The sequence below is a fragment of the Eubalaena glacialis genome, chromosome 1, assembly GCF_028564815.1.
Source record: "Eubalaena glacialis isolate mEubGla1 chromosome 1, mEubGla1.1.hap2.+ XY, whole genome shotgun sequence".
NCBI lineage: Eukaryota > Metazoa > Chordata > Mammalia > Artiodactyla > Balaenidae > Eubalaena > Eubalaena glacialis.
Window position 1 is genome coordinate 195,300,374 of NC_083716.1, and position 21,940 is coordinate 195,322,313.

At 39.9% G+C, this 21,940-nt stretch overlaps 1 protein-coding gene across 1 annotated transcript in view; it reads left to right on the forward strand.

Annotated features, from left to right (window-relative positions):
- Nucleotides 1-1,264: 1,264 nt before the first annotated feature.
- Nucleotides 1,265-21,940, forward strand: part of WDR75 (WD repeat domain 75) — a 48,435-nt gene continuing 27,759 nt past the window's right edge. The window contains exons 1-4 of the mRNA XM_061203155.1: nt 1,265-1,351; nt 6,840-6,969; nt 19,658-19,723; nt 20,620-20,710. Of these exons, the coding sequence (XP_061059138.1) occupies nt 1,266-1,351; nt 6,840-6,969; nt 19,658-19,723; nt 20,620-20,710 (373 nt within the window). The 5' untranslated portion in view covers nt 1,265. The remainder of the gene's footprint in view (nt 1,352-6,839; nt 6,970-19,657; nt 19,724-20,619; nt 20,711-21,940) is intronic.

The following is a 21,940-nucleotide window of genomic DNA, read 5'->3' on the forward strand; positions in this document are numbered from 1 at the left end:
CACGACCTTAACAAATATATATTCATCAGGTTAAGCCTAAACCTCCTCAGAGAAAACTATTCTCTCTTATATTACTGTTTTATTTTCTTCGGCCCACAATCTGTGATCATCTCGTTTGTTAAACATTTTTGTCTCTCTCCCATAGAAGGTAACAGGGCAGCGGTCACGTCTGTCTTGCATTGTCTCACATATAGAAGGCTCTCAATAATTATTTGCCTCCAGAAACACTGAAGGGATGTGGTAATTTGCTACACAATCAAGGCAGATCTCCTGTTCTTGTTAAAGTTAAGCTGTCACTGGCTCTTTACCCTTAGGAGTGTTACAGAGCCAGCACAGAGGGGATTGGTGGAAGGGAGGAAGGAAGGGAGGAAGGGAGGGAGGAAGATAAGCACCCACTAATATATAGGGGCCACGAAAATGATACACATAAGTTTATAAAAAGGAATGGAGATGGAGGCATAAACTTTCTCAGAGTTCAGGGCCTCGGTCGACTAACTGCGGAAGCTAAAACCACGGCAACACGCACAAAACAGTAGCAAACCAGGGAGCAGCGGCCCTGGAACTTGGCCAGGGTAAGAGTGCAATGTCAGATCGGCCAAGAAGGTCCAATCAACCAGGGAGAGAAACAGGAACCAGAATCCCGGAGTAAGAGCCAGGTGTCCAAAGGAAAAAGCAAGCCTCTTGGAGCTGTGAAGATTCTGTAGGAACGTATGCTCTGCTCAGAGGAACAGAACAAAGTGACGGCTAACGAGAGGAGCTAACAGCTGTGCAAAAAAGAGAACGCTACCTTTCCAACCAAGAACTCAATTGCGCGACCAGGAATGCTGTTGGCGCAAAACGCTGGCGTCATCTCGCAGCTCCCGAATCAAAGTTAAGAGAGAGGCGAAGCCTGGCGGGGTATGGGAAAGGACTGGCGGTCATCTGACACACTTCGGGCCACCTTTCCCTTCCGGCGTAAGAAACTTTAGAGTCAGATTAACAAGTCCGGAGAGAAATTTATCTTTTCTGAATAAAAGTTTAGAGGGAGCTAATATAAATGCATTCTATGTTTCCTTTTTTCACATGTCCTAATTTGACGTTGCCCAAACCAAAGATGGCCGCACAGGCGCTGGGTCTTACCATTGAGAACTACCATGGAGACTGAGGCCTAGAGGAGCCCTGCGAGGTTGGGGTCTGTGGGCAGGGGCAAATGCCCTATCAACCGGCTTCCGTCGGGGAAGCTCGGGGCGGGGTCGGCGACAGCGAGTCCTTGCGCTTGCGCGAAGATGGTGGAGGAGGAGAGTCTCCGCGTGGTTCGCTGTGGCGGCAGCGAGTTGAACTTCAGGAGAGCGGTGTTCTCTGTGGATTCTAAGTAAGAGGCCACCACGCGTTGCCCGCCCAGCTGAGGGGCGTGAGTCCCAGGGGTTGGGGAGAAAGAACTGTCGGGCGCGTCTGGACAAACCAGCAGGCGGTTCTGGGCTCGGGGAAGGGACGCGCGTGCGGGAGACCGCAGGGCCAGCGGGAGGGAGCTGGTGCCCGTGTGCTGTAAGAGGACTCAGAACCCCTTAGTTCCGTAGCACCTCAGGCTGGGGCGCGCTTCCCCCGTCCCCGGACCTGCAGGTAGATTGAGGGGCCCCCGGGCGGACCCACGTGTCTAGAATCGGCTCGGCGTTGGGGCGGCTGGAAAATGGTCCGGGCACGGATTTGTACGCCACTGCTCTTGCAAAACCACGAGGAGTATCCCCTTTTCGGACCGAATCGTGACTTGGAATTACTGTATGATTAAAGATTCTGATTTCTCCACACTTCTCTACCCCCTAAAAAGGCATTTTGGCAACCTTTTTGGAGCTCTGCGTAAAAACTGACATTAGATTCTGTGTAGGATAAAAACACGCGTAAGCCCTGGTCCTCTTCCTCAGAAGCTCAGTGTAGCTGGAAAGCTTAACTAAACCCAGTTCATCCATTGTGTGCCTTCGCAAGGTTCTTAATCTCTGCCTCAGTTGCCTCATCTATGAAAGGGGAATAATATTTAGTAATCCATCTCGTAGGGTTGTTGAGAGGATTAAATGCCTTAATACAATACAAATAAAGCAAGTCAAACAGTGCCTAGCACTTAATGGCTCAATATACGTCAGCTGTCACCATCATTGGTCTATTTTCAACATCATCTAGAAGTGACACAATGTAAAAAAACGTTTTCAAGTCACTCAGGGATAGAGAGACACTTAGTAAAAACCCTTTCTATCTTAGAAAAGTAGAGGTAGTATCTTATGAAAGTTTGTATGCCCCGCAATGTCTTGCTTATGGGTGTATGGCAGATAGTTATTGAATGCATGCATGACTTGAAGGAGCTTTCATAAACTGCCTTAGAGGCAAAAAAAAAATCCTTGGTCTTTACAATAAAGAGGGCTTTGTCGATACTCATCTTGTGAATCAGAGGAAGAAACTGAGGCTTTAAGAGATTGCCAAAGTTCTGCCACTTTGGACTTATATCCAGTTTTTTACTCCAGTGTACTGTTTGTATATCTCATTCATTATACTGGGATCCATTGTATTTCACTTGATTAGTGAAAATTGATTAGTCCTACAATTCATTTTTAAGTATTTATCAGCTATGTATTTATAACAAGCTGCGATGACAAAAACTAAGATAATTCCAGGATTGATCCTACCTTCAAGAGCTTTCAGTGTAGTGAGGAAAAGAAGATAATCAGTAACAGATGTTTCATACAGTGGTACTTTGGGATCCCATAAGAAACAGAGTACTTCAAACTGGAAGGATGGAGAAGATTGATGAGGAAGTGATGTGTAGGCTAGACGTAGATGGATGGATGGTATTTTGTCTAGGGGATATGGATGGAAGGCATTCCAGATAGGGGGCACAGTATAAGCATGAGGACTGTGGTACAGTTAGCTTGTAGGAATGGTATATGAAGAGAGCTAGTGGGAGATGAGGTTCTAAAGGGAACATAGAGTCAGTTCTTGGTTGTTTGGTCCAAAGAGAGTGTATTTTTTTACTCTGCAGATAAGGTGTTGGTGGGGGGGGGGGGAAGCGGGATAACATGATTGTGTTTCCTCAAGAATATTAATCTGAGAACTCTATAAAACTATACAGTATGTGGTGGAGAGACGAGAGGTGGCTAGGCTAGCATATTCAAGGTGCAGTGATGGCATAGAAGGAGGAGTTACACAGTGAAAGTTTCCCTTCAGCAGTAGGATCTTGCAAAACTAACAGGAGTTTGCCCCTTCCGTGATACTGGGGGGAGGGCAACCAGGCAAAGTGAGCAACTTGAAATTGGGGTGGGGGAGGGGTGTCATGTGCATAAGGCCAGTATACTTGCAGCATAGGCTGAAGGGAAGTGGTGGGAGAAGAGTCTAGAACATTATAGACCAGGTATTAGAAGACTAATGCAGGCATCCAAGCAATTAAGATAATAATGAAGATGAAGAGAAAAGACAGAGTTTTGGAGTGATTTAGCAATTAGGATTAACAAGGAGAAGATGTAGGGTTCACATGTGCCTGTTGAGTTTAAAGTACCTTTAAAACAACCAGGTGGGTGTAGGAGGTGTTTAGGCAGAAATTCAGGACAGGAACTTGGTCGAGATTTAGAGATACATTTTTTTTCATATATATAGAAGCTAATAATTAAACCAGTTTTCTGGCAAATTAACAGGGTTATAATAAATTCACCAAGGACTTGAATATTATCAAAAGCTGCCACAAGGGTTGGCTAACTTATACAAAGGGGAATAAAATAATTTTGTATTTTACCTCAAGGAGCTTATCAAAAAAGCTGAAATAGTAAATGAAACAACAGAATCATGGAATTTTAACAGCTTTCTCTTGGTCACTAGGTCCTCTTAGGACTAGGACAAAGCTCTACTCTGCCTACTTGAGTGCGTTATTATGAGAGGCAAGCAGGGAGGTGAGGTGTACGTGAAAGGACCTGGCATCCCCCTATCAAGTATTACTCCCAGTCCGGCACTGTTTGCATCACACCTTATTGCCTCCCACAGTTATATGGTGCTATGTATCATAGCAGTAGGTTACTAGGGTATAGAAAACTAAAACAATGGGTCATTCTTGCCTTTTACATTTCTAAATTATCGCAGAATCGATGTCCCTGACTCTAAATATTTTTCCCTGCAGAACGTTCTGGATACTGCTGCTGTTACATTACTGTAACTCTTATTCCTCGTCTTGCTCAGAACCCTGTAACACGGTTCTGTTGCCTTCCTTAACTATAGCTCTTATGTCTGGCTTTCAGGGCCTTCCCCGATCTAGCTCAACTCTGCTTATGGGGTTGTGTTTCCTGCTAGTGCCCATTATGCACACTTTGCTACTTACATAGGTACATTCCCTGTCTCTCGTAGGTACCATGTTGTTATTTGCCTACTGTTTTTTATGTTGCTCTTCTTTTTCTTTCCCAGCCCTTAAATCATGCATCCTTCAGAACCTCATTTAAATCCTGATTCCTGCTTGAAAACATCCCTAATTTCTTACTTCACCACTTGATCAACAAAGATGATGTGAGTCCTGTGTGACAGGCATTGTGGTGGTGCTTTACATGCATCCCTGTCTGCGTGGTTTAGGTATTGTTATCATCATTTTACAGAACCATTTATTGAGGGTTTGCTGTATATGCCAAGCTTGCACTTGCGTGCATTGTTTCATTTAATCCTTATAATAACCCTGCGAGTGGAGAACAGCGAGGTTTAGAAAGGTTAGGTAAATTCTTGAACATCATTCAGCCTTGTACATAGTAAAGCTGGCATTCGAACCCATCTGTTTGACTTCTTAAAAATGCCTCCTTTTCTACCACACCCTGTTTCTGTTATTATTTGAAGTAAGTAAACACACAGTTCCTCCCCTCAAGGAGGGGAAGTTCTCTCGTAACACCTTGCAGAAAGTGCTGGGATAGAGTTAAGCCCCGCACCCTGCAGAAGCACGTTAGGACTGGTGCTGATCTGGAATAAGATGAGGGAAGGCTTCCAATGGAAAGACCCCTGAGCTGAGTCTTAAAGAAGTAGTCAGAAAGAAAGCGTTCTCAGTAGATAGCAGAATGTGCAAGTGTGGAGAGTGTTTTCTCTAGAGGTTTGCATTCAAACAGTTGAAGTCATTATTCCCTGCTGAGGAGCAAGGAGAGAGGAAATTACTTTCCACTGGGGAAGAATATCAGAATCAGTTAGGGGGAGTTTTCTTGGCAAACAGCAGTACCCCCTCACCCACCAACATCTCCAGGAAACTCTGCCTAAAGGACTTGTTGATGCTAATGGGGAGCAGGGGAGAGTGAGGGGGTCGTTGGAGTTTTGAACCACTTAACCTACTGTTCAAGTGAAAAAGTATTTCCAGTCAGACTGGAGTCAAACCTAGGAATTTGGATCATATCCTGAAGGCAGTGAGAAAACACTGAAGGATTTTAATTTAATTTTATCTTTATTTAAGGAAGTAATATGGTCAAGTTTGTAAAATTAGTCTGGTATGAGTACGAAAGGTTGAATCAAAGGGCCACACCTGGAGACTGTAGTAAGCCCTTAAGAGTGGTCCAGACAGGAGATGGTAAGAACTAGGGTACTCATGGGAATGGAGAGGAAGATCCAGCCAAAGGGGAATCCATATACCTCAGTTGCTTTGTTGCTTGTACTTTGTTGATCTTATAAACAGTTGAACACGACCATGGCCCCTGCTTACAGCACTTATAAGATGCATCCTGATTTTAGAGAGGTGAACATGTGAAAATCAAGTGTCTTAAAAATGATAAAATAGGGTGGTAGCAACCCCAGTCAGCATTAGAAGATTTACCCTTTGATTATTTTGTAATAATTTTTTTACTGGTTTATTTTATCTAAATAGTTTATAAAACCTTTGAAGATCAGGCATGTTGTGTTTGACAAACTGGATTGGACATTGAAAATCAAAGATAAATAGGGCCTCTGCCCTATAGGAGCATATGGCCAGATAAGGGAGATGGATATTTACATAAATGAGGAATTTCGACACAGTTTGAAAGTACCCAGATCAAATCATGCCTTGGGTACTTTGGGAGCACAGAGAAGAGGTCCAGCCTAAGAATTCTGTGGTTTGTACCTTCTATGGTATATGAGAAAGCACCATGTTAGACACATACGCTGTCAGATGTAATAGGCACAGAGCAAACATTTTTTATTTGATGCTAGAAGATTTGCAGTTCTGAGCTTTGTCTTATGGTTATATCTATTATGAAAAAAGTTAAACAGATATTACCCCAGGTTAACCACAGTTAATAATTTAGTAGCCTCTGATATATGGAAGAAAGCCACAAATCCAGAAAAACAAAAGCAAAGCCAGCTTTTTGGGAGTAAGAAAAAGAACTGTCATAAAGTCTTTATACTTTGCTATCTAAGAGACCTCACTGACTAGAGAGAATATTTGACTTCGTATTTGTAAGCTGGTGTCTGTGCAATGAATGATGGAGAGTTGGAGGACAGGGGAAGACGCTGCTGTTAGCAGAACCACCGCAGAATAATAGCTGATAGTGAAGGCGTAGCACAGTGTCTGCATCCATTAGTGAGCAGGCAGCTTGGTTAGGTTGGCTGTTTTTGCAGGATGATTCCATACGGCCTCTGCCTCTGGAACAGGTCAGAGGTATGACTTTGGCATCATTGATCTACTTTCAGAATTCGTGAACTAAACGACCTCAGATGTCCCCATAGGCTTAAGCAGCACAATTTGAATATACAGTTCTTAAACTATTATTTTGAAAGAAATTTCTGTTGCATGTTATAGCTTTGTTTTTTGTTTTGTTTTGTTTTTCACGGATAATAAAAAGATTATGCTGTCTATGCAGTATGTGAATCTTATTTTTCTCTCTTATTTCCAGGTATGTCTTCTGTGTCTCTGGAGACTTTATTAAAGTTTATAGCACAGCTACAGAAGAATGTGTACATATATTGCAAGGGCACAGAAATCTGGTGACTGGAATCCAGCTCAACCCCAGGAACCATCTACAGGTATTAATTTACAGTCAAATATTTTAATATTGGCTTTATTGTTGCCAGAAAAATTTGAATTGAATTTGGCTGGGAAGCTTTCTAGGTGATGATCAGGGAAATATCTATTTTGATTTTCTGATTTAGTATAGTTTTCACTTATTTTTAATTATTAAAATAGGGTCACAGCCTAGAACTACATTGTTCATGGTGTATTCTGTGAACCATTTGTTCACAGGATGCTAATAGGTGTTACTTGAAAGAAGGGGTTCTTGTTTGTATAGTTTCTGAAATTCAGGATTTGGCACAGTTAAATGAATTTCTTGATTATAGGTCTTCTCAAGTCCTTTATATGCGTGGTGAATATCCAGAAGGGGTATATAGTCTTGGGTGTTTCTCAAATTTATTTGACCTCTGAACTCTTTGGTTTCTGGAATGCATCTTTGAGGTATTGATTTTGTAGATCTATTTCTTTAGAGACGAGGCTCTTTAGTGTTAATGCAGATGTCACCGAATCTTAGGGCCAGTATCTAGACGAGAAGAAGGGATTCTTTAGTCAGTGGATCAACCAGTTAATTTCAGGACAAACTTGGGGATCTAGTGGAGTCTGGACCTTCCCACTCTCCCCACACAACAGCCCTTGCTTTTCAGAAATCAACAATAAAATGGTCATTTAAATTCTGTTCTTAAGTGTCAGCAAAGCTGCTAGAGAGTTATCTCAAAAATACTTGCTCTAGTTTTTGATCAAGTTCCCCTTTTCTGGATTAGTCTCAGCCAACTTGACAGTTACTGCTTGATTTAAGAATGGATTTGCATTGCCATTCACTGTGTTGTCGTAAAAGAAGTAGGGCATAAAGTAACACTAACACTGATCTTTTCTTTCTAAAATTAAATGAGCTACTCTTGAAAATCATAGTTAAGTAGCTTCTCTGCAGGGTTCAAGCACACATTTCGTCCTTGCTGTCCTCTGAGGACTTGAGAAAAGAGGTTATGGTTATGTGTACCATTTGAATGTTTTTTGTAGCAGAAAAGAAAATTAAAATTGGAATTTATGAAGTCTATATTACCAAGTTTAACAACAGGCTTGGTTGAGGTGAAGGGGTGGGTGCCAGAGATTCTGTGGACTCTGAACTCACAGTATTTGTGTATAACCATTGTCTTATAGTGATTCTGTTTGCCTTGTTATATTTTACTGATCTGTGTTCATGATTCATGTTATATATTGTAATGCTGGTGTATATTTTCTACCTAATATAATTCTTTTGCTTGAATAGGTAATATTTTCTTACTCCATCATTTTTTATTTCAATTCTGTGATTCCATGTCCTCCCTGGAAGAAATCTTAAAATTGCCACTTTTTTTTTTTAATTGAAGTAGAGTTGATTCACAATATTATATTAGTTGTACATACAGTGATTCTTCAGTAGTGGAGATTAAACTCCATTTAAAGTTATTACAAAATAATGGCTATATTTACATGCACTGTACAATATATCCGTGTTGCTTATCTATTTTATACGTAGTAGTTTGTATCTCTTAATCCTGTACCCCTATCTTACCTCTCCCCCTTTTCTCTCCCCACTGGTATCCACTAGTTTGTTTTCAGTATCTGTGAGTCTCTTTCTGTTTTGTTATATATATTCATTTGTTTTATTTTTTAGATTCCACATATAAGTTATAACATGCAGTATTTGTCTTTCTTTTTGTCGTATTTCACTAAGCATAATACTCCTAGGTCCATCCATATTGTTGCAAATGACAGAATTTTATTCTTTTATTCTGAGTATATATATCACATCACATCTTCTTTATCCCTTCATCTGTTGGTGGACACTTAGGTTGCTTACATGTATTGGCTGTTGTAAATATTACGCTACTGTGAACATTGGGGTACATGTATCTTTTCAAATTACTATTTTTATTTTTTCAGATATATACACAGGAGTTGAATTGCTGGATCACATTGTAGTTGTTTTTAGTTTTTTGAGGAACCTCCATACTGTTTTCCAGTAGTGGGTGCACCAGCAGTGTACAAGGGTTCCCTTTTCGCCACATCCTTGCCAACATTTGTCATTTGTAGACTTTTTGATGATAACCCTTCTGACAGGTGTGAGGTGATATCTAATTGTGATTTTGATTTGTTTCTCTAATAGCAATGTTGAGCATCTTTTCATGTGCCTGTTAGCCATCTGTATATCTTCTTTGGAAAAATGTTCAGATCTCCTGCCTTTTTTTTTTTTTTTTTAACATCTTTATTGAAGTATAATTGCTTTACAATGGTGTGTTACTTTCTGCTTTATAACAAAGTGAATCAGTTATACATATACATATGTTCCCATATGTCTTCCCTCTTGCATCTCCCTCCCTCCCACCCTCCCTATCCCACCCCTCTAGGTGCTCACAAAGCACCGAGCTGATCTCCCTGTGCTATGCGGCTGCTTCCCACTAGCTATCTATTTTACATTTGGTAGTGTATATATGTCCATGACACTCTCTCACCCTGTCACATCTCACCCCTCCCCCTCCCCATATCCTCAAGTCCATTCTCTAGTAGGTCTGTAGGTTCTTCATGACTTTTTTTTTTTTTTTCCTTAGATTCCATATATATGTGTTAGCATACTGTATTTCTTTTTCTCTTTCTGACTTACTTCACTCTGTATGACAGACTCTAACTCCATCCACCTCATTACAAACACCTCCATTTCATTTCTTTTTATGGCTGAGTAATATTCCATTGTATATATGTGCCACATCTTCTTTATCCATTCATCCGATGATGGACACCTAGGTTGCTTCCATGTCCTGGCTATTGTAAACAGAGCTGCAATGAATATTTTGGTACATGACTCTTTCTGAATTATGGTTTTCTCAGGGTATATACCCAGTAGTGGGATTGCTGGGTCGTATGGTAGTTCTATTTTTAGTTTTTTAAGGAACCACCATACTGTTCTCCATAGTGGCTGTATCAATTTACATTCCCACCAACAGTGCAAGAGTGTTCCCTTTTCTCCACACCCTCTCCAGCATTTATTGTTTCTAGATTTTTTGATGATGGCCATTCTGACCGGTGTGAGATGATACCTCATTGTAGTTTTGATTTGCATTTCTCTAATGATTAATGATGTTGAGCATTCTTTCATGTGTCTGTTGGCAATCTGTATATCTTCTTTGGAGAAATGCCTATTTAGGTCTTCTGCCCATTTTTGGATTGGGTTGTTTGTTTTTTTGTTATTGAGCTGCATGAGCTGCTTGGAAATCTTGGAGATTAATCCTTTGTCAGTTGCTTCATTTGCAAATATTTTCTCCCATTCTGAGGGTTGTCTTTTGGTCTTGTTTATGGTTTCCTTTGCTGTGCAAAAGCTTTGAAGTTTCATTAGGTCCCATTTGTTTATTTGTGTTTTTATTTCCATTTCTCTAGGAGCTGGGTCCAAAAGGATCTTGCTGTGATTTATGTCATAGAGTGTTCTGCCTATGTTTTCCTCTAAGAGTTTGATAGTGTCTGGCCTTACACTTAGGTCTTTAATCCATTTTGAGTTTATTTTTGTGTATGGTGTCAGGGAGTGTGCTAATTTCATACTTTTACATGTACCTGTCCAATTTTCCCAGCACCACTTATTGAAGAGGCTGTCTTTTCTCCACTGTATATGCTTGCTTCCTTTATCAAAGATAAGGTGACTATATGTGTGTGGGCTTATCTCTGGGCTTTCTATCCTGTTCCATTGATCTATATTTCTGTTTTGGTGCCAGTACCATACTGTCTTGATTACTGTAGCTTTGTAATATAGTCTGAAGTCAGGGAGCCTGATTCCTCCAGCTCCATTTTTCGTTCTCAAGATTGCTTTGGCTATTCGGGGTCTTTTGTGTTTCCATACAAATTGTGAAATTTTTTGTTCTAGTTCTGTGAAAAATGCCAGTGGTAGTTTGATAGGGATTGCATTGAATCTGTAGATTGCTTTGGGTAGCAGAGTCATTTTCACAATGTTGATTCTTCCAATCCAAGAACATGGTATATCTCTCCATCTATTTGTATCATCTTTAATTTCTTTCATCAGTGTCCTATAATTTTCTGCATACAGGTCTTTTGTCTCCTTAGGTAGGTTTATTCCTAGATATTTTATTCTTTTTGTTGCAGTGGTAAACGGGAGTGTTTTCTTAATTTCACTTTCAGATTTTTCATCATTAGTATATAGGAATGCAAGAGATTTCTGTGCATTAATTTTGTATCCTGCTACTTTACCAAATTCATTGATTAGCTCTAGTAGTTTTCTGGTAGCATCTTTAGGATTCTTTATGTATAGTATCATGTCATCTGCAAACAGTGACAGCTTTACTTCTTCTTTTCCGATTTGGATTCCTTTTATTTCTTTTTCTTCTCTGATTGCTGTGGCTAACACTTCCAAAACTATGTTGAATAATAGTGGTGAGAGTGGGCAACCTTGTCTTGTTCCTGATCTTAGTGGAAATGGTTTCAGTTTTTCACCATTGAGGACAATGTTGGCTGTGGGTTTGTCATATATGGCCTTTATTATGTTGAGGAAAGTTCCCTCTATGGCTGCTTTCTGCAGGGCTTTTATCATAAATGGGTGTTGAATTTTGTCGAAAGCTTTCTCTGCATCTATTGAGATGATCATATGGTTTTTCTCCTTCAATTTGTTAATATGATGTATCACGTTGATTGATTTGCGTATATTGAAGAATCCTTGCATTCCTGGAATAAACCCCACTTGATCATGGTGTATAATCCTTTTAATGTGCTGTTGGATTCTGTTCGCTAGTATTTTGTTGAGGATTTTTGCATCTATGTTCATCAGTGATATTGGCCTGTAGTTTTCTTTCTTTGTGACATCTTTGTCTGGTTTTGGTATCAGGGTGATGGTGGCCTCGTAGAATGAGTTGGGGAGTGTTCCTCCCTCTGCAATATTTTGGAAGACTTTGAGAAGGATAGGTGTTAGCTCTTCTCTAAATGTTTGATAGAATTCGCCTGTGAAGCCATCTGGTCCTGGGCTTTTGTGTGTTGGAAGATTTTTAATCACAGTTTCAATTTCAGTGCTTGTGATTGGTCTGTTCATATTTTCTATTTCTTCCTGGTTCAGTCTCGGCAGCTTGTGCATTTCTAAGAATCTGTCCATTTCTTCCAGGTTGTCCATTTTATTGGCATAGAGTTGCTTGTAGTAATCTCTCATGTTCGTTTGTATTTCTGCAGTGTCAGTGGTTACTTCTCCTTTTTCATTTCTAATTCTATTGATTTGAATCTTCTCCCTTTTTCTCTTGATGAGTCTGGCTAATGGTTTATCAATTTTGTTTATCTTCTCAAAGAACCAGCTTTTAGTTTCATTGATTTTTGCTATTGTTTCCTTCATTTCTTTTTCATTTATTTCTGATCTGATCTTTATGATTTCTTTCCTTCTGCTAGCTTTGGGGTTTTTTTGTTCTTCTTTCTCTAATTGCTTTAGGTGCAAGGTTAGGTTGTTTATTCGAGATGTTTCCTGTTTCTTGAGGTAGGCTTGTATTGCTATAAACTTCCCTCTTAGCACTGCTTTTGCTGCATCCCATAGGTTTTGGGTCGTCGTGTCTCCATTGTCATTTGTTTCTAGGTAATTTTTGATTTCCCCTTTGATTTCTTCAGTGATCACTTTGTTATTAAATAGTGTATTGTGTAGCCTCCGTGTGTTTGTATTTTTTACAGATCTTTTCCTGTAATTGATATCTAGTCTCATAGCGTTGTGGTCGGAAAAGATACTTGATACGATTTCAATTTTTTTAAATTTACCAAGGCTTGATTTGTGACCCAAGATATGATCTATCCTGGAGAATGTTCCATGAGCACTTGAGAAAAATGTGTATTCTGTTGTTTTTGGGTGATTCCTATAAATATCAATTAAGTCCATGTTGTTTAATGTATCATTTAAAGCTTGTGTTTCCTTATTTATTTTCATTTTGGATGATCTGTCCATTGGTGAAAGTGGGGTGTTAAAGTCCCCTACTATGATTGTGTTACTGTCGATTTCCCCTTTTATGGCTGTTAGTATTTGCCTTATGTATTGAGGTGCTCCTATGTTGGGTGCATAAATATTTACAATTGTTATACCTTCCTCTTGGATCGATCCCTTGATCATTATATAGTGTCCTTCTTTGTCTCTTGTAATAGTCTTCGTTTTAAAGTCTATTTTGTCTGATACGAGAATTGCTACTCCAGCTTTCTTTTGATTTCCATTTGCATGGAATATCTTTTTCCATCCCCTCACTTTCAGTCTGTATGTGTCTCTAGGTCTGAAGTGGGTCTCTTGTAGACAGCATATATATGGGTCTTGTTTTTGTATCCATTCAGCCAGTCTGTGTCTTTTGGTGGGAGCATTTAATCCATTCACATTTAAGGTAATTATCGATATGTATGTTCCTAGTCCCATTTTCTTAAATGTTTTGGGTTTGTTATTGTAGTTGTTTTCCTTCTCTTGTGTTTCTTGCCTAGAGAAGTTCCTTTAGCATTTGTTGTAAAGCTGGTTTGGTGGTGCTGAACTCTCTCAGCTTTTGCTTGTCTGTAAAGGTTTTAATTTCTCCATCAAATCTGAATGAGATCCTTGCTGGGTAGAGTAATCTTGGTTGTAGGTTTTTCTCCTTCATCACTTTAAGTATATCCTGCCACTCCCTTCTGGCTTGCAGAGTTTCTGCTGAAAGATCAGCTGTTAACCTTATGGGGATTCCCTTGTGTGTTATTTGTTGTTTTTCCCTTGCTGCTTTTAATATGTTTTCTTTATATTTAATTTTTGATAGTTTGATTAATATGTGTCTTGGTGTGTTTCTCCTTGGATTTATCCTGTATGGGACTCTCTGTGCTTCCAGGACTTGATTAACTATTTCCTTTCCCATATTAGGGAAGTTTTCAACTATAATCTCTTCCAATATTTTCTCAGTCCCTTTCTTTTTCTCTTCTTCTTCTGGGACCCCTATAATTCGAATGTTGGTGCGTTTAATGTTGTCCCAGCGGTCTCTGAGACTGTCCTCAGTTCTTTTCATTCTTTTTTCTTTATTCTGCTCTGCAGTAGTTATTTCCACCATTTTATCTTCCAGGTCACTTATCCGTTCTTCTGCCTCAGTTATTCTGCTATTGATCCCATCTAGAGTATTTTTAATTTCATTTATTGTGCTTTTCATCGTTGCTTGGTTCCTCTTTAGTTCTTCTACGTCCTTGTTAAGTGTTTCTTGCATTTTGTCTATTCTATTTCCAAGATTTTGGATCATCCTTACTATCATTATTCTGAATTCTTTTTTAGGTAGACTACCTATTTCCTCTTCATTTGTTAGGTCTGGTGTGTTTTGACCCTGCTCCTTCATCTGCTGTGTGTTTTTCTGTCTTCTCATTTTGCTTATCTTACTGTGTTTGGGGTCTCCTTTTCACAGGCTGCAGGTTTGTAGTTCCCGTTGTTTTTGGTATCTGTCCCCAGTGGCTAAGGTTGGTTCAGTGGGTTGTGTAGGTTTCCTGGTGAAGGGAACTAGTGCCTGTGTTCTGGTGAGTGAGGCTGGATCTTGTCTTTCTGGTGGGCACGTCCACGTCTGGTGGTGTGTTTTGGGGTGTCTGTGGCCTTATTATGATTTTAGGCAGCCTCTCTGTTAATGGATGGGGCTGTGTTCCTGTCTTGCTAGTTGTTTGGCATAGGGTGTCCAGCACTGTAGCTTGCTGGTCGTTGAGTGAAGCTGGGTCTTGATGTTGAGATGGAGATCTCTGAGAGATTTTTGCCGTTTGGTATTACGTGGAGCTGGGAGGTCTCTTGTGGACCAGTGTCCTGAAGTTGGCTCTCCCACCTCAGAGGCACAGCCCTGATGCCTGGCTGGAGCACCAAGAGCCTTTCATCCACACGGCTCAGAATAAAAGGGAGAAAAAATGGAAAGAAAGAAAGAAAGAGGATAAAATAAAATAAAATAAAGCTATTATAATAAAAAATAAGAAAAAAATTATTAAGAATAAATTTATTAAGAAAAAAATTTTTTAATTTTTAAAATAGATTTATTAATTTTTTATAATAAAAAATAAAAAAATTATTAAGAAAAAATTTATTAAGAAAAAAATTTTTAATTTTTTAAAATAAAAAATATGAAAAAACTTACTAAAAAATTTTTTTTTAATATTTTAAGAATAGAAATAAGGAAAAAATTATTAAGAAAACATTTATTAGGGAAAAAAGAAAAAAAATTTTTTTAAGTAAAAAAAAAAAAAAAAAAAAAAAGGACGGGCCTAATCCTAGGACTAACGGTGAGAGCAAAGCTATACAGACAAAATCTCACCCAGGAGCATACACATATACACTCACAAAAAAAGGAAAAGGGGGAAAATTAATATATCCTGCTCCCAAAGTCCACCTCCTAAATTTGGGGTGATTCGTTGTCTATTCAGGTATTCAACAGATGCAGGCACATCAAGTTGTTTGTGGAGCTTTAATCCGCTGCTTCTGAGGCTGCTAGGAGAGATTTCCCTTTCTCTTCTTTGTTCGTACAGCTCCCGGGGTTCAGCTTTGGATTTGGACCCGCCTCTGCATGTAGGTCGCCTGAGGGCGTCTGCTCCCCGCCCAGACAGAACGGGGTTAAAGGAGCAGCTGATTCGGGGGCTCTGGCTCAGTCAGCCTGGGGGGAGGGAGCGGTACGGAGGAGGCGGGGCGAGCCTGCGGTGGCAGAAGCTGGCGTGACGTTGCAGCAGCCTGAGGCGCGCTGTGCGCTCTCCTGGGGAAGTTGTCCCCTGATCACGGGAGCCTGGCAGCGGCAGGCTGCACTGGCTCCCGGGAGGGGCAGTGTGGAGAGTGACCTGTGCTGGCACACAGGCTTTTCGGTGGCGGCAGCAGCAGCCTTAGCGTCTCATGCCCGCCTCTGGGGTCCGCGCTGATAGCCGCGGCTCGCGTCCGTCTCTGGAGTTCATTTAAGCGGCGCTCTGAATCCCCTCTCCTTGCGCGCCGCGAAACAAAGAGGCAAGAAAAAGTCTCTTGCCTCTTCGGCAGCTGCAGCCTTTTTCCCGGACTCCCTCCCGGCTAGCACTGAAGCCCGAGCCTCAGCTCCCAGCCCCCGCCCGCCCCAGCGGCTGAGCAGACAAGCCTCTCGGGCTGGTGAGTGCTGCTCGGGCGCCGATCCTCTGTGCGGGAATCTCTCCGCTTTGCCCTCCGCACCCCTGTGGCTGCACTCTCCTCCGTGGCTCTGAAGCTTCCCCCCTCTGCCACCCGCAGTCTCTGCCTGCGAAGGGGCTTCCTAGTGTGTGGAAACCTTTCCTCCTTCACAGCTCCCTCCCACTGGTGCAGGTCCCATCCCTATTTTTTTGTCTTTGTTATTTCTTTTTTGTTTTGCCCTACCCAAGTACGTGGGGATTTTCTTGCCTTTTGGGAGGTCTGACGTCTTCTGCCAGCGTTCAGTGGGTGTTCTGTAGGAGCAGTTCCACGTGTAGATGTATTTCTACTGTATCTGTGGGAAGGAAGGTGATCTCCGGGTCTTACTCTTCCGCCATCTTGCCCTGACTCCTCTCCTGCCTATTTTTTAATCAGGTTGTTTATCTTTTTTTTTCTTTAGGTTGTTTATCTTTCTGAGTTGTATGGGTTGTTTATGTATTTTAGAAATTAATCCCTTATCAGTCATATTATTTGCAAATATTTTCTTCCATTCAGTATGTTGTCTTTCTGTTTTGTTTATGGTTTCCTAGCTGTACAACAGCTTTTAAGTTTATTAGGTCCCATATGTTTATTTTTGCTTTTATTTCTTTTGCGTTAGGAGACAGATCAAAAAATATGTATTGCTATGATTGATGTCAAAGGGTGTTCTGCCTATCATCTCTTCTAGGAGTTTTATGGTTTTCAGTCTGACATTTATATCTTTAATCCATTTTGAGTTTATTTTTGTATATGGTGTGAGGAAATGTTCTAATCTCAACCTTATATATGTAGCTGTCCAGTGTTTCCAGCACCACTTATGGAAGAGACTGTCTTTTCTCCTATGACTGTCTTGCCTCCTTTGTTGTATATTAATTGGCCATAAGTATGTGGATTTATTTCTGGGCTCTCTGTTCTGTTCCATTGATCTGTGTTGTGTTTTTGTGCCAGTATAATCCTGTTTTGATTACTATAGCTTTATAGTATAGTCTGAAGTAAGGGAGCATGATACCTCCAGCTTTGTTCTTTTTTCTTAAGATTGCTTTAATAATTTGGGGTCTTTTGTGGTTCCATACAAATTTTGAGATTATTTGTCCCAGTTCTATTCAAAATGTCATGGGTATTTTGATAGGGGTTGCATTAAATCTGTAGATTGCTTTGAGTAGTTTGGACATTTTAACAATATTAATTCTTCCAATCCAGGAACATGGGATATCTTTCCATTTCACTGTATCATCTTCGGTTTTCTTCTCAGTGTTCTATAGTTTTCAGAGTATAGATCTTACACTTCCTTGGTTAGGTTTATTTGTAGGTATTTTATTCTTTTTGATGTGATTTTAAATGGGATTTTTTTTTTTTCTGTTTCTGGTAGTTCATTATTAATGTATAGAAAAGCAACAGATTTCTGTATATTAATCTTGTATCCTGCAACTTTACTGAATTCACTTATTAGTTCTAATAGTTTTTCAGTGGAGACTTTAGGGTTTTCTGTTTGGGTTCATCTTGTTTGGGACCCTCTGTGCTTCCTGTACCTGGATATCTGTTTCCTTCTTCAGGATTGGGACATTTTCAGCCATAATTTCATCAAATACATTTTAGACCCCATTCTCTCTCTCTCCTCCTTCTGGGACCCCTATAATGTGCCCTATATTGTGAATGTTGGTACTCTTGATGTTATCCCAGAGATCTCTGAGCTGTTCTTTCTTTTTCTTTCTTTCCTTCCTTCTTTCCTTCTTTCTTTTCTCTTTTTGTTCTTCTGTTTGGGTGCTTTCCATTATTCTCTCTTCCAGATTACTTGTGCATTCTGTATCACTTAGTCTGCTGTAATTCTTTCTAGTGTGTTTTTCATTTCAGTTATTGTATTCTTCAGTTCTGAGTGCGTGTTTTTGTGGTTGTTTTCCTCTAGTTCCTTGTTTAAATTCTCACTGTGTTCATCTATTCTTTTCCCTAATTCAGTTAGCGTTCTTATTACTAACGATTTGAATTCTTTATCTGGTAGATTGTTTATTTCTATTTCATTAATTTTTTCAGGGGTTTTCTTTTGCTCTTTCTTTTGAGACCAGTTCCTTTGTCTTCTCATTTTGCTTAACTTTCTTTGTCTCTATGAATTTAGGTGAACTGGTTACTTATCCCAGTCTTGAAGGGATATTCTTATGTGGGAGCATCCCTATGCAGTCTGCATGTGCTCAGTGCCTTTGGTAAGAGAGCTGGCTTTGACATGAACTACAAGTCACATCTTTCCTCGGGGTGTGCTGGCAGCTGTCACCTTGGTTAGAGGTGGGGCTAGAGATGGAGATGCTAGGTTGCTTCTGTGTTCCACAGCCAAGCTCTCTCCCCAATCACGGCAGGCCTCTCTCCAATGTGGAGCTGCGTCATGAAGTAAGCAGGGCTGGAGCGTGTACTGGAGTGGTCACAGGAAACCAGGCAGCCACTAAGGCAGTCTTCAATCTACCCTCTTCCTCAGGAGCAAGCCCACATGTGTGCTCTCCTCTTGAGTGGAATCCAGGCTTCCCACTGCCCTACTGTTAGTCCCAGCGGCACTTCAGCCAAGGGAACTTGTCTTCCCTGTGTCAGACCCTAGGACTGGAGCACCCAGTATGTGACTCAAACCGCTCACTCACTCCACAGGGCAGATCTCTGCCCATGTAATCTCCTTTGTCCTCTGTGTTCCTTCCCAGTGGAACAGGTCCCGACCTGATTGCTTCTTTTCCCTGCCTACCTCATTCCATGTGGATCTTTCTTACAGCCTTGATTGTATAGGACTCTTTCTGACAGTTTCCAGTTAGTTTTCAGTGAGAATTGTTCCACATGTAGATGTATTCTTGATGTGTTCGTGGTGGGAGGTGAATTCCACATCCTCCTACTCTACCATCTTTCTTTCAAAAAACTCAAAATTTTAAGTAAAGTGTTTTCACACTAACAGCAACGAAAAAATCCAGTGTGACTTTAGTAAAACTCAGTCTGCTGGGACAAAAATAAAAACATGCTACAGAGGCATTCTGGTGGTACCAAAGTATGGCCCACAGACCAGTGCCACAAACCGTTGGTTACAGGTCTGCAATGAGATAAGTATAGAAATTGAGTGTCTAAAACTTTAGGGCACTTTGACATTGCCACAGCATCCAAGTACATAATAATTTAAGTTGTAGTTTACAAAAATATTGGTCCGTGATGGGTTGGAAACTTTTTTTATAAAAAAGGACATTCTCAGATCATCTGAGAGACACTCCTTTGATACCAATGTAAGATAAAAGCAGTTCTGCTGATAAAGGACTGGGCTCTGGGAAAATAGCAACAAGCTCTCAAGTGCTTTTCATAACTCAGTACCTTACCATCTCCCTCTTGAAGACAGAGGGTTGACTTTTTTCTTTATTTTAATTAAAACTTGAAATTGATAGGTCTGCTTTCTACAAAGAGCTGTGATAAGATTTTTTATTTTGCAAAAACAATGTAAATAAATGATTTCACCTCTTTAAAGCTGATAATGAATTAATGAACAGGCAATGCCTTCTGTATCAGCAGTTAAGTTACTTGATATCTTAATGTAGCTCTTTTTTTTAATCAGTTTTGTACTATTTTTACCCTTCTAGCTGTATTCATGTTCCTTTGACGGCACGATTAAACTGTGGGACTATATAGATGGCATTTTGATAAAGGTACGTGGATTGAGCTTCCATTTTCATTATGTGAAGAGGAATGGCAACATAATTTAATGACAGACTTATTATTTATTGAATACTTCCATACGGCCCAATCTTTTAGATAGCCTTCCTAAACAAATCATGAAATTCACTCACTATAAAAGAAACGATAAATTTGACTATATAACATTTTAAACTTTTTTAACCAAAAAATGCGCAATGAAACTGAAAGAAAATATTTACAAGAGCTATTATCCCTAATATACAAAAAATTACCAGAAACCAATAAGGAAAAACTAATGACCCAATGGGAAAAAAATTGGTATAAAGTAAGAATATGTAATACACAGAAAAGAAATAACAAGTTGCCAATAAACATGAAAAGATGCTTAACCTTGTTAATAATTAAATGTAAATTAATAGATAACACAGCATTTTTCCCTGTCACTTTATCCAAATTGCAGATTGAAAAAAATAGTGATAAAGTGTAGAGAAATAGACACTTTTGTACACAGTCAACGAGAATGAAACTGAAAATGAATAAATGCCTTTTGCTCCAGCAATTTCACCTTTAGGAATCTGTTGTTGAAATAATGGCAGGTATATGTACTTCTTAAAACATTGTTCATGGTAGAAAAAAAAAAAATTGAATATAATCTTGAGGTCATTTAAAATTTGATAGTCATTCAGTAGAATACTGTAAAACCATTGATAAGAAACAGGTAGATCTATATATGTATTAACTTAAAAGGTTATTCAACAAATATGTATTGAGTGTCTCCGTAGGCCGGGTTTTCTTCTGATGTTGGCAATATAGCAGTGAGCAAAATGGATAAAAAAAAAATCCCTACCTGTTATGGAACTTATGGGGGGGGCACAGAATGAACAATATGGTGCTTTTTATCTTTCAGACTTTCATAGTTGGATGTAAACTTCATGCCCTCTTTGCTCTTGCCTGTGCTGAGGATTCTGTCTTTGTTATAATAAATAAAGAAAAACCAGGTATAGTATAATTAATTTTTTTATACATATGTAGCATTGAGTGGCTCTTTACGTCTTACAGTGTCTCAAATTTAACATTTTGGTTTTAGTCTGAAGTTAAGTTTTCGGAGTTGGCTTTTAAATTGGTTTCATCACTATTGCATTCATTTTGGGGAGGCTTTGTATTATTTCTGAAATATTGATGAGGGAATGATTACTTAATAAATGGCTGTGATAGTGGACAGCATAACTCCAATTTTAAAGCTGTTTTGAGCTATATGTGTCTTCCTACTGACCTTAAATCTGTCATGCTTAAGCATCACTGTTACTTTACCCATCACTGAACACCCATTCGTTGATCTTGAATCTGGAGGAAATGGTATAGAAAACAGGTGATTAGGAACTAATAGTGTGGCTAAATTATTATTATATTTTCACTACCATTGGAACATTATTCCATTGAAACTGCCATGTTTCAGAGCATTTAAGGATTTCTAGAATATCTTCAGTGGTTACAAATAATTGTCCTTTAGCAGTAAATTTAATACATTTAACATGGACATGAAGGACATATCTGAAGAATTTTTCTAATCTCGGACTTCAAGAATGCCAGTCCCGGGGGCTTCCCTGGTGGTGCAGTGGTTGAGAATCTGCCTGCCAATGCAGGGGACACGGGTTCGAGCCCTGGTCTGGGAAGATCCCACATGCCGCGGAGCAACTAGGCCCGTGAGCCACAAGTACTGAGCCTGCGCGTCTGGAGCCTGTGTTCCGCAACAAGAGAGGCCGCGATAGTGAGAGGCCCGCGCATCGCGATGAAGAGTGGCCCCCGCTTGCCGCAACTAGAGAAAGCCCTCGCACAGAAACGAAGACCCAACACAGCCATAAAAATAAATAAATAATAAATAAATTTAAAAAAAAAAAAAAAAAGAATGCCAGTCCCCCCCTGTGTTGTCCTCCTTAAAATAGAGTTGTATTCAGAATTCAAAGTACAGAACAGCTTTAAACTGGTTACTGGGCAGTCAGCTAAACTGGCTCACAGCTCATTAGCTAAGTGAATCCTTTGGGGGGGGCGGGGGAGCATTGGCTTGGTTTTTGTTGGGGGTTCTGGTAGTGGTTTTTTTGTTTGGGATTCGGGGAGTTTTGTTTGTTTTGCTAAAACAAATTTACAGATTGTTATATCATGGACTTTTAAGTAAGTTGAGAATAGTCAAAACTGTGAAGCTAAATCTTTTTTAGCTAAAAGTCGTTTGG